General features: G+C 37.4%; 1 protein-coding gene across 3 annotated transcripts; it reads left to right on the top strand.

Annotated features, from left to right (window-relative positions):
• The first annotated feature begins 1,829 nt into the window (after window positions 1-1,829).
• On the top strand, window positions 1,830-10,879 carry LOC122094043 (putative disease resistance protein RGA3). 3 transcript variants are annotated; one of them, XM_042664651.1, is made up of 5 exons: window positions 1,830-2,255; window positions 2,344-6,124; window positions 6,242-6,325; window positions 6,424-9,487; window positions 9,600-9,842. In XM_042664651.1, exon 2 carries the CDS (start codon window positions 2,739-2,741, stop codon window positions 5,937-5,939), a length of 3,201 nt encoding a protein of 1,066 aa, XP_042520585.1. In that variant the 5' UTR covers window positions 1,830-2,255; window positions 2,344-2,738; the 3' UTR covers window positions 5,940-6,124; window positions 6,242-6,325; window positions 6,424-9,487; window positions 9,600-9,842. The 3 variants fall into 3 exon arrangements, with proteins under 3 accessions (XP_042520585.1, XP_042520583.1, XP_042520584.1); XM_042664649.1 differs by having other exon boundaries at window positions 6,424-10,879; XM_042664650.1 differs by having other exon boundaries at window positions 6,225-6,325; window positions 6,424-10,879.
• The last annotated feature ends 213 nt before the right edge of the window (window positions 10,880-11,092 follow it).

Below are 11,092 nucleotides of genomic sequence, written 5' to 3'. Positions count from 1 at the left end.
TCTGATACTATGTTTGGGTGTGTTCATAATTTTTTTTTAAATGTTTTAAATTTCTGTTTTCTTTTGACATGTTGATGATGATTCTAGATCAGTGTAATGGGCTTAAATGCTGTAAGTGTTGAAGATGGGTTGGGGGAAACAAAAGGCATAGTTTCTTTGGTGGATGATGTTATGACTTTTTAGACTTCATCGTGAAGCAGGTAATATTATCTCACAGAGTTGAGATAGGGATCAAATTTAACATGTGGCTTCTCCAAGGGATTCTGAATGTAACCAACATTTTAAATAACAAGCCAAGGATCAGTTCCAAGTATAGAAAATGGGTGAATCAGCTAGAAAGGCTCTTAGCTAATGATCAGTCCCAACTCCCAAGTATAGAAAATGGGTGAATGAGGTTGATAGTATAGAGGATTAGTCAAATGAGTAGTCACCACCCCAATTCTCTAGAATAATTATACAATTCAGTTTTATTTCAACTAAATGGGGTCGGTTACATGGATCCATATATATATATATAAACTTTGGGATATCCCACTTACAAACAATTGATAACCCATTCCCTGTGTATCCAAATGTAACGCCGAAGATCAACCCTAATTTACGAAAAAAAGAATCAGATTGCAATGACCCAACTAAATGCAGACCCTTCAAGCTCTCAACTAATTTGATTACTTGTCTAATTGCATGTTTAAGATTAAAGTCATCCAGCATTTTTAAATTTAAGAACGTATATTAAAATCAATGGAAATAATGTTCAAGGCCACCCAAAAATTGATTATAATGAAAGTATTCTATTTCTCCCGAGCAGTTGGATATGTAACCATGCTTTGAGGCTTCCCCTTGAATCTCTCCCCTTCAGGCTCCCATTCTCCTTAACTTGCTTCTTTAATCTCCCTCCCTTCCGATGTCTCCTCCTTCAATCTCTCTTCCCTATTCGAAAATTTATCTTTCATCCCTTGTATCATCTACATATTTTTAAACGTAAGTAAAAAACAAATTCTTGTAATCATTACCATATCACTAATACCAAATCATTCCACATATATTTGATTATAAAATTTTATTTTTGTATTTAAATCCTTTTGGTTTAAAAACTAAAATAAAATTAACATTTATCATAATTAAGTATGGTAAATTTAGGAAGTTTATAGAGTCTCATGGGGTAATGATTACAAAATTTTCTTTGTTAGATTTCAAAGTTTTCACTTCCAAGCCCAAATAACTCAGACAGGCTCTAATTTTGGGGGTCCAACAAGTTGGACCTCTATCTCTGTTGCCCTTCCTAGAAGGAAGTGCCTCAAGAGTGATAATATATAATAAAAGAAAAAAAGATATCACTATATATTATGGGGAGAGGGATAGGTATGTCGCCGATATCAAGTATGCTAGCGGATAGCAGCAATAGGATCACATGATGGAATATCATTCAGGAAGGATATGAGGGTCATTTCAAAAAATATGAAGAAAGAGAGAGACATAACGGATGCTAGCATATTTGATATCGGCAGCATACCCAACATTTTCCCATTATGAGAAATCATGTATTTATTCCTCTCATTCCTTGGAAATTTTGGCTATGTTTTTCCCATCCAAACCTTCCCATTGGTTAAACCGCTAACTCCAAGAAAACCAAATGTAACCTCCCATTTTTTTTTTTTTTAATACATTATTCTCATCTTGAATTCAAACTTGGCCAATAATGTTGACCGCCGAGAAGTTGAAAAACCAGGGCCCCATGGTCCAATGAACCATAGGTAACACATAAATGTTTGACTAGATTCGTCCCGAGTCATACTTGTTCTAATGTAGTGAGTCGGTGATTTTCCGAGACAAGTTCTCACTCTGGCTTCCAAGCCTTTTTCAGCGTTTGCATTATCCATTTTATTAATCTTGTAGACTGTTTGGTCGGTCTTTGAGTTCCATCCCTTCCTCTTCGATGACTCCCTTTCTACCAACTTGAAAATGCAGGTCGCCATGGAACTAACAGGTGGTAGCATTCCGCATTGATCCGCAAAGAAACACCGCCGCTGCCACTGTGCTTTCCTCTCTCTCTCTCTCTCTCTCTCTCTCTCTCTCTCTCTCTCTCTCTCTCTCTCTCTCTCTCTCTCTCTCTCTCTCTCTCTCTCTCTCTCTCTCTCATAAAATGCCATTAAAGTATGTTCTCGCTTCGATCAGATACAGTTTGAGAGATGTTCTTCTTCTAACTCGAGAACAAAGAAAAGAAGCAGAATTCAAGTACTGAGCTCCAGCGTCAGGTAAATATATCTCAAATTAATAGAAATCAGATTTAGGATACAATAAATTTCTCTCTGTTCCAAACTGATTCCATTCATGGACCTTTAGGAAAGAGTTTCCTGAGTTCTGAATCTACAAACTCAAAATTGGAAATGGGTTAACACAGAGGCCACGGCCTGCTACGCTTATCTCACTGGTTCCTCCTTCCCCCTCTATCTGACTCGCCGTCACTCGCCATTGACTCAGCCGAATCACCAGGTTTGGGGTTGGTCAAGTAGAATCGGAAAAATCTGGTTTTCCAACCTTTCTATTCATGTGTTTTTTTGGGGATTTTACTAACAGTAAGAAAGTCAGAAACATGGAATTTAACTTTCCGAAATTGGTCGGTGTCAAAGTCGTCGATCCCTACCAAAAGGAAAAAATTATGAGATTCGCATTCGCTTCATTTGCCATATCTGTTGTTCGATTGAAGTCTGAAGATAGTGGAAGAAGCTCAAGAAGACATGGCAAGCAGACTCACAAGAGCTGACATCGTTGTCTCTCCCACAGTTCAGGCAATTTTGAATAAATTGGATGACCCTTTGCTGTTACAGGACTTTGGATCAATGTGGTGTGTGGAGAGAGAGTTGTACAAGCTATATTGTATCATGGAAAGAATCAAAACAATTCTTGAGGTAGTGGAGAACAAGCAAAGGAAAGATGGGCTTATGAAACACTTCCTCGAAGATCTTAGAAGTTTGGTTTACTACATCGATGACGTGCTTGACGAGTTCCTCACAGAAATTCGCAAGCTACGAGATGACAGAATCCAAAGCAAAAACAGGAATCAGGTGCCCTCTTACCTTTCTTTTTCTTTGAATGAGAATCATATGTTAAGTCGGAAAGATATTGGTCCTTTCGTAAATAAAATTAACGAGGAACTAGCTGTCATTGAGGAGAAACTTGTAAAGCATTACTTTCAAGGACAGACTGAACTAATTCAGCATGAAATGTTCACTAGAGTACAAGCTTTTCCATCTGGAGACAGGAGCCGTATTGTTGGTTCAATAGTTGATCAAAATCATGTTTTTGGAAGAAAAGATGATTTATGTTATGTATCAGACATGTTGTTATCTGATCAGTATGATGGAAGGGGTAGTGTTTCTGTGGTTTCCATTGTTGCCATGGGGGGAATGGGCAAGACGACACTTGCTCAGCTTCTCTACAATCACAATGGTGTAATAAATCATTTTGAAGTTAGAGTGTGGGTCTCTGTCTCTGATCAGTTTGATGTTGTCAGACTAAGTGGGGAAATTCTAACTTCAGCAACTAGGCAATCTGTTCCACATTTTGAACAGTTAGACCCACTTCAGCGTGGACTTGAAGACGCTGTAAGAGGGAAGAGAATTTTAATTGTGTTGGACGATGTGTGGAATGAAAAACATGCTGATTGGGAGAAGCTATTCGTTCCTTTTAGGGTTGCAAGTAAAGGAAGTAGAATCTTAGTAACCACTAGGAGTGATAAAGTTTCATTTGCCTTGAATGCGATTGCAACTCATTATTTGAGAGCTTTATGTGATGAAGATGCTACGTTATTGTTCAAAGATCGTGCTTTTATTGATCCCATTATGAATGCAAACTCCACCTTCGAAGCCATTGGCAATGAAATTCTTAAAAAGTGTGATGGGTTACCTTTGGCAATTAATACACTTGCAAGGCTTCTTCAAGGTAAACAAGATCAAAATCAATGGAAATTTATCTTGGAATCTGAGATGTGGGACATAGGAAAAGATGATATTTTTCTGGCTCTAAGTTTGAGTTATCATCACCTCCCGCCACATCTAAAACAATGTTTTGCATACTGTTCTTTATTTCCAAAGGATTCTGAATTTACAAAGGAAACTTTAGTTTCACTTTGGGTTGCAGGAGGCTTCATTCAAACTAAACAATTAGATAAAATGGAAGACATTGGACGACAATATTTTGATGATTTGCTGCATAGGTCTTTCTTCCAGTCCAGTTCATGTGATGGATTTATGATGCATAATCTCATGCATGATTTGGCATGCTTAGTTTCAGCTGGTGTGTATTTCAGACCGGAGGATAATATTTCATATCACATTTGTGAAAATGTTCGACATATGTTTTTGGCTAATCTTGACTTTGATCTAGCAGAAAATAGGTCATACAGATTCAAGAGGTTATCATCATTTCTATTTATATGTGAAAGAATGAACATGCAAGGACATCATATTCTTAATATGTTGATTGCAGAATTCAAATGCTTACGTGTGTTGGTTCTTGATGCTTTTTGGATCAACTCTTTGCCCTATTCCATTGGCAATCTGAAGCATCTACGATTCTTTCGTATCAGCAGTGATACAATAGAAAAGTTACCTGAGTCAATATGTGCACTCTACAATTTGCAGGTATTGGATGTAGTGAATTGTAGAAAGCTTATTGAGTTACCTGAAGACATATTCAACCTAGTCAATCTCCAACGCCTACGGATGGAGGACAAATGGTGGGATGTTGAAAGGAGGCCAAAAAAAATGGGAAAATTAAAATGTCTTAAAGAAATTCCCTTTTTCCATGTGGGCCTAGATGTAGGCCATGGAATAAGTGAACTAAAAGAATTGGTAAATCTCGAAGGAACCCTCGGCATTGAAAGTCTAGAGTTTTTAATGGATATCAGAGAAGCCAAGGATGCCTCTCTAAAGAACAAGCAGAAAATTGACAAGTTGTGGTTGGAATGGGGTTGTTCTAGGAGGGAGAAACCATATAATTTTTGTTTTAGTGAATGGAAGCATCCGTATTACAAATCTTGGGAAGATGTACTTTCTCACTTCAAGCACTGGGAAGATGTACTTGAAGTTCTAGAACCTCACAAAGGGTTGAAGGTTCTTGAAATTATGGACTTCCCTGGTTTATGCTTTCCAACTTGGATGACAACAAATATAACGAGATACAGCAAGCTTGTCACAGTGAAACTTTATAGAGTTGAGAGTGAGTCACTTCCGCCTTTGGGACAGCTGCCTTGTTTAGAAACCCTCAAGATCTCATGCTCTCATAAAAATAAAATCAGACAATTGACTGCTGTGTTCTATGGTAATATTGGTGGTAGGAAGGGGTTTCAAAAGCTGAAATCCTTGACATTTGGTGATATGGATAGTCTGCAGGAATGGTGTGAAGCGGAAGGTGGTGAATTCCCTTGCCTCCAGAGCCTTCATATAAGCGGTTGCCCCAAGCTAAGGAGACTGCCTCGACTTCTCCCTAGTACAGAACGATTGACTTTTGATATCACATCTTGCCATAGTTTAACATCGTTGGACTGTGGACTAAATACCTCTCTTAAAGAGTTGCATGTCAGTAATTGTGATGGTATTAGATCATTGGCTGAAGACCTGTACAGATTCACCTCATTGCAGAGAATTAATATCTCATATTGTTCTCAACTGGAGGTGTTGTTTTCAGATGAATGTCTAATCTCATCCGTGCTTGAAGATTTAAGGATCTCTTATTGTGAAATGCTTAAAACACTGCCAAAGGGATTGTGCAGAAGTAACTCACTGAAAACATTTGAGATTGACCATTGTCCTCAACTCTCGCTGTTGTTTTCTGATGCAAAAGAAGAGGGTCCATCGTCAGCTCTTGAAAGTTTTCACCTTTTGGGACTTGATGAGTTGAGATCCTTTTCAAGGATCTCCATCAATTATCCTAAATAATTGCTGACTGTAAAGAAAACTCATGCTTTACTGAAAGAGGGGCTTCTCAAATGCCTTCAACCTCTGTTAATGACAGTGTGCAATACTGAGCTGACTAAAAGATGCCATCAAGGAGGAGAAGATTGCCCCAAATTATCACATGTCCCCAAATGTGTGGATTCATAAACCTATAATTGCACCGTCAGGTTAGTGTTTCAAAATCTCAGGACTCATCCACATTTTTCATTTTTATCCTTTTTTTTTCTCTCTTGGATGACTCTTTTTCTTCTGCCTTATTGAACTTAGACCTTATTATTCATCAGAAAATAATCCTAAAAGGGGATTGCTACCTATATTTGATGCTCCTCTTTCTCCAGCAAAAGAATTCAGGCTAAAGCTGATGAGTTGTAAGATTGGGCCTACCCTCTTTTTTTCTTTGTTTATCATATACTTCTTTCTACTTCTTGAAAACTAACCTTGATTTGTTAATTTTATTTGACTGCAGCATGTGGTGGAAGGTTGCTACTGCTTCCAGCCTTGCTCATGATGTTTCTGATTTCAATATCCCCAATGAAAGGAGTCTTAGTTGGGCTCTTTTGATTTTATATAGCTTCCCTCCCAAGATTTCTTGGCCTTTGTAGATGACTCTGTATGTTTCCCCAAAGAGAAGCATTTTTGTGTGATTTGTAGTTGATGAAATCCTTAATTTCTTGACATCATAAGTTCGATCTCTTGGACCTCTCTTCGAAATCATTGTATCCTTGGTTGAAATTATTTTTATCGTCTTTCTTCTGAAACACCAACAATTTTCTTTTCTAGCATCTATTGGTTTGGTTGGTGATGGACTAGTGATTACATTTCATTTTGTTCATTTTCTTCTCTATGGGTTTTGTAATCTGATATATGATGGGGGAGAACTTTTTGACTCTGTTTTATTATTTCTGATTACATGTGCATGTGATGATAATTACAAGGTTCGTTCATTTCTGAAAGATACAAAGAAGTAGTAATAATAATAACTTGGTTATCTAAAACTCTAAAAAATGGAAGTTTTACAGGATTCTACTATTACTCCAGTGTACCTTCTTCATTGGAGTCCATAGCCTAGTGCAGCTCACAAAGAGAGAGAATTCCATAAGACCTCTTTAATTTTTCTTTTCAAGAAAAATTTAAGTAGAAAGAATTCAAAAAACAGTGGTTACTTCTTTTCCCTCTTTGTATATCTTTGTGATGGGCAAGAATTTATTCAGAAGAATGAGGAAAGAGAAAAGCTAGAGTTATACAATCCGGGGAAAAAGGTTTTGGTACTTAGAAATCTCCCATGTATGTATTCAACTTATGAAGTGGGTGTATGGGCTAGCCTGTGGTGCGATCAGCTATTTGATACTCCACTTCTTCTTTATTAGGTTCATGTACAACATCTGGGCCAGATTTTAGGAGTATAGAACAGAAATGACATATGTTCTCCCAAATTGGAGAGATCAGTATTGGCTCCTCTATATTTAATGTAGAACTAAACTCGAACCAGGGTGAATCCAGCTGGAGATTAGATTACAACAGGATTGCACGGAATAGAAAACAACCAGACTAGGAGAAAACAAAACATTTCAAGGAAAACAGCTTAGATTATTCTGATGCTATGGCCGAATGGTTTATTTGACAAGGGAAACAGGATTGCAAAATATGATTCAAATCCAAAGGTTAGATTCTCAGTCATTGTAGAGTTCTAGTGGAATTTAGAGATTGAAACCCCAAATTTATTAGAGAGATTGATGGGAATGTTTTAGAGGTTTAAAACTGAAGCCAATAATGGACTGTGATCAAGGATGAATCAGCAGCAATCATCAGAAACCAAACTTTTGATTAAACCAGGAAAATGAGAATTTTCAGAATTGTATTTGAAATGAGAGACTACAAATCAATTTAGAAATTGGAGATTAAAGCAGACACTGAATCTGATTCCAACAGGTAAATCGATAGTTGGAATAGCAAATTTTAAGTTGAAATTGGTATAGCAACTTGTATGTTATTTAAGCAGAGGACAGAAACTGAAATATTCTAACAAGAATGGAAATCTCTGGGTTTGAGAAATTCTGATCTGAAATTGATAGGAAGGAAGAGAAGAAACAGGAAAGTGAAGTCAAACCAGGAATCCACCTGAATTGCTGGTCTGGAACGCACCAGATTCTCCTGCTGAATCCATAGCAGTTCCACTCAGAATCTACTGAGCAATCCACACCTGAATACACAGATTTATGATGCTGAAATCCACACATGAAACAGCTTCAGATATTCTATTCATTCATCAAATCGTGGGTGGGGCTGCAACACTTTACATTTATTTATAGAATAAGGGAAAGGGACTCAAAATAGGAAAGAAAAAATAAAAGACAGACTGGGAAACTCCCTGCAATCAACCAGCCTATTGGGGAGTCCTAAACTGATTCAACTTCTTTAAATAATAAAGAAATTAGGGCTGGGATATACTATACAATCCATCCAGCTAAGTATGGTAATAGTATAAATATAAGCTGCTAAGAGGCCTCCATGATTCGGATTGAAAGATTCCTGATGTGATCAAGAAACTAAGGTCAAAGACTGAACTGATTCAGTGAATCTGGATACTGAATGGTTCAGTGGATTGGACCAATTTCTTGGTCCAGTTTGACCCAGCCGATAATAGCCTTGGTCTGCAGCTGGCCTTCTTGTTTCTCTTAATCGCATCAATATTAGTCCAACGATACGCTTTTAATTCCCCCCCCCCCACCCGCTGGTTGGGATGATGTGGAGTAAAATTAAAGAACAAATGTAAACCATTTTTTTAAGAAAAAGGGAAGCACCCCTAACAGTAGAAGCCTTTGACCACTATTTTTGCATGTGGTTGTAATTCCTTGATCATTTTGATTGTTGGATGGATTGGTAGCTCACTGGATAGACCACATGTCAAATTTGGTGGCCTATCTCAATAGTAAGGCCACCATTTATGGAGTGTTTTTCAAGGGTCTGATTCCTCAAGCAAGGCTCACTGTTTAGAATAGTGTTCAAAAGTATTGTTCTGACAGTTGGTGATGTCATATTGGAATGAAAATCAACACATTGATGATGATGCAGACAATATATTCTCAAAGTTTGAGCATTAACAAAATGAGATCTGACTCAGGCCTCCAGTAGTTTGCTTTAGAATTTACACTAGTGGCACTGTCCGTTCACTTTAGACTGGCTGAATTGTACCCCATGTTTCTTATTTCATTTGAATTGCTCTACTAGGAAATGTTCTATAAGCACGTCAAGCTAATGCTGCATGGAATGATAAAGAGATGTGGTTTCTGTGTTAATATATGAGAAAAATAGTCTTGTAAGTGAAGGTCATTTGGCTTGGTTGTATACAATCAGCATACACCCAAAAGAATTTATAGCAGTATGTTTTGTGTTTCCTAAGTTTGGTGCCAACTAGAATGAGTAGGCATTTTTTTTAGGGTGACTGGAAAGCAATTATTTGGTAGTCCTTTCTCCAAAATCCAAACCATACGAAAGTCAAAGTTGTGGTTCTCATCCTCTGTTTCCATCAGGTAAGCTACTTTTAACTTGTTCTTGTGAAACCAGATCTTCCAGAACTCTTTCTGGTCCACTCCCATTTTCATGTTGGATATTCTAATCAGGTTCTTTTGGTTTCATTTTCAGGGGGGCAATATGCCAAGGCACCCACCCTTCTTATGGAAATGCAAAGGATCACATTTTCTTCAATGTATCCATGATCAAGTTGGAAGTGGCAATCTAATGTGGGTCTATCAGTTATGTCTTTTCTATGCCACTCTGTTTCCACATGTTAAGTTTCAGCTCAATATTTTTCTGCTGTGTGGCAGAACGCTGAGAAGTGTAATTTCCCAACTTATTTAAGTTGAAATAACTTAAAATATTGAGTGATTTGATTCCTGGTGCTCTGGAAATGCTTGATTTTGCTCTACTTTTGTGAGAAGCTTGGTTAAGAAGTTATTCAAGACAGTTATGAGAACCAGCTGTTAGAAATGTCCATTGGCGCAGCTGATCAGATAAAGCCATTTCATAAAGTAATGCCTTTATGGTTGTTGCATGAATGATTTCAAACAAGTGCATGTGAACTTCTAAATTTCTAATGTTGATACCTAGTTTTAGCATAGACTGGGCACTTCAACCTGTCCTGTCACTATTTATGCTATTTCAATTCCCAAGGGAACCAATTGTATGGAGCAGCAAATCCTGATTAAGCTACTAATACATGGTTGGGTATGTGGATTTCATGTAATATTCCACTGGTTTTTTTTGTTTTTCTTTTGTTATTAATTGGTTTGGTATAGAGGGTGTTGTTAACTTAGGGTTTTAAGGAATAGACCACATTTGACATAACAGCTGTTTTTATGCGTAGGAGAAGTAAAAATTTCAGTAACCGACGTCTTCTTTTAAAAGGGAATTATTCAAAATTTTGGGTATAATATATCAGGATCTCAAAATTGTAAACAATCAAATCTGTTTGATAAATTCTGTTGAAATCATACTCTCCAGCTGATTGGTCTTCTTTGTTGTCAGATTGTGATGCAGTTCAGAAGAACAAGAAGTCCAGCAGCAAACCAGGCTATCGCTTTGGTCAGATTTGATCAATAGGCTTAATTTTGAGTGTCCAATAGGTTATATGGGTCATGGGCTCACTATTTTTTGGTTTTCTATCCACTATAGGCCCAAATGTAAAGGATTTCAGGCCTATACGGGATTAGTGTTAATTTCTGCTTTAGTAAGTTGTATTATTTATTTTAGTAGTGTTCTAGAAGGCTGGATGGATGTCCTACATTCCAGCCCCTAGTTTCTATTTTGTTAAAGTTCTAGAATAATTTATATTTTGAAGAAGACTTAAATTGTCAGGAATTCTCCCTACCATACATAGGGGTTTCCTATTTTGCATATTTAATTGAAGTCATAAATTAAGAGTAGGGGATCACTCTACCCCAACAGTATGAGAATCAATTTAGCCTTGAGCTTGTGTGTTTTGCGAGTGGCAGAGCATAGTTCTGTGGGATTCAGAACTGCTCTACTGTGGGATGCAATAGGGAAACCTTGGTGGGAAGCCAAGGCTGGAATTGGTGGGATTCTTTCTCCGAAGTTAGTTAAGAGACCCATCATATCCTTTACTCTCTTCTACCTTC

Source organism: Macadamia integrifolia, chromosome 11 (genome assembly GCF_013358625.1).
Source record: "Macadamia integrifolia cultivar HAES 741 chromosome 11, SCU_Mint_v3, whole genome shotgun sequence".
Taxonomy (NCBI): Eukaryota; Viridiplantae; Streptophyta; class Magnoliopsida; order Proteales; family Proteaceae; genus Macadamia; species Macadamia integrifolia.
This window is presented reverse-complemented; position numbering and strand designations above follow the sequence as displayed.

Bases quoted from the DNA above. Each gene is read 5' to 3' on its own strand.
- LOC122094043 (XM_042664649.1), top strand. From the start codon at position 2,739: ATGGCAAGCAGACTCACAAGAGCTGACATCGTTGTCTCTCCCACAGTT.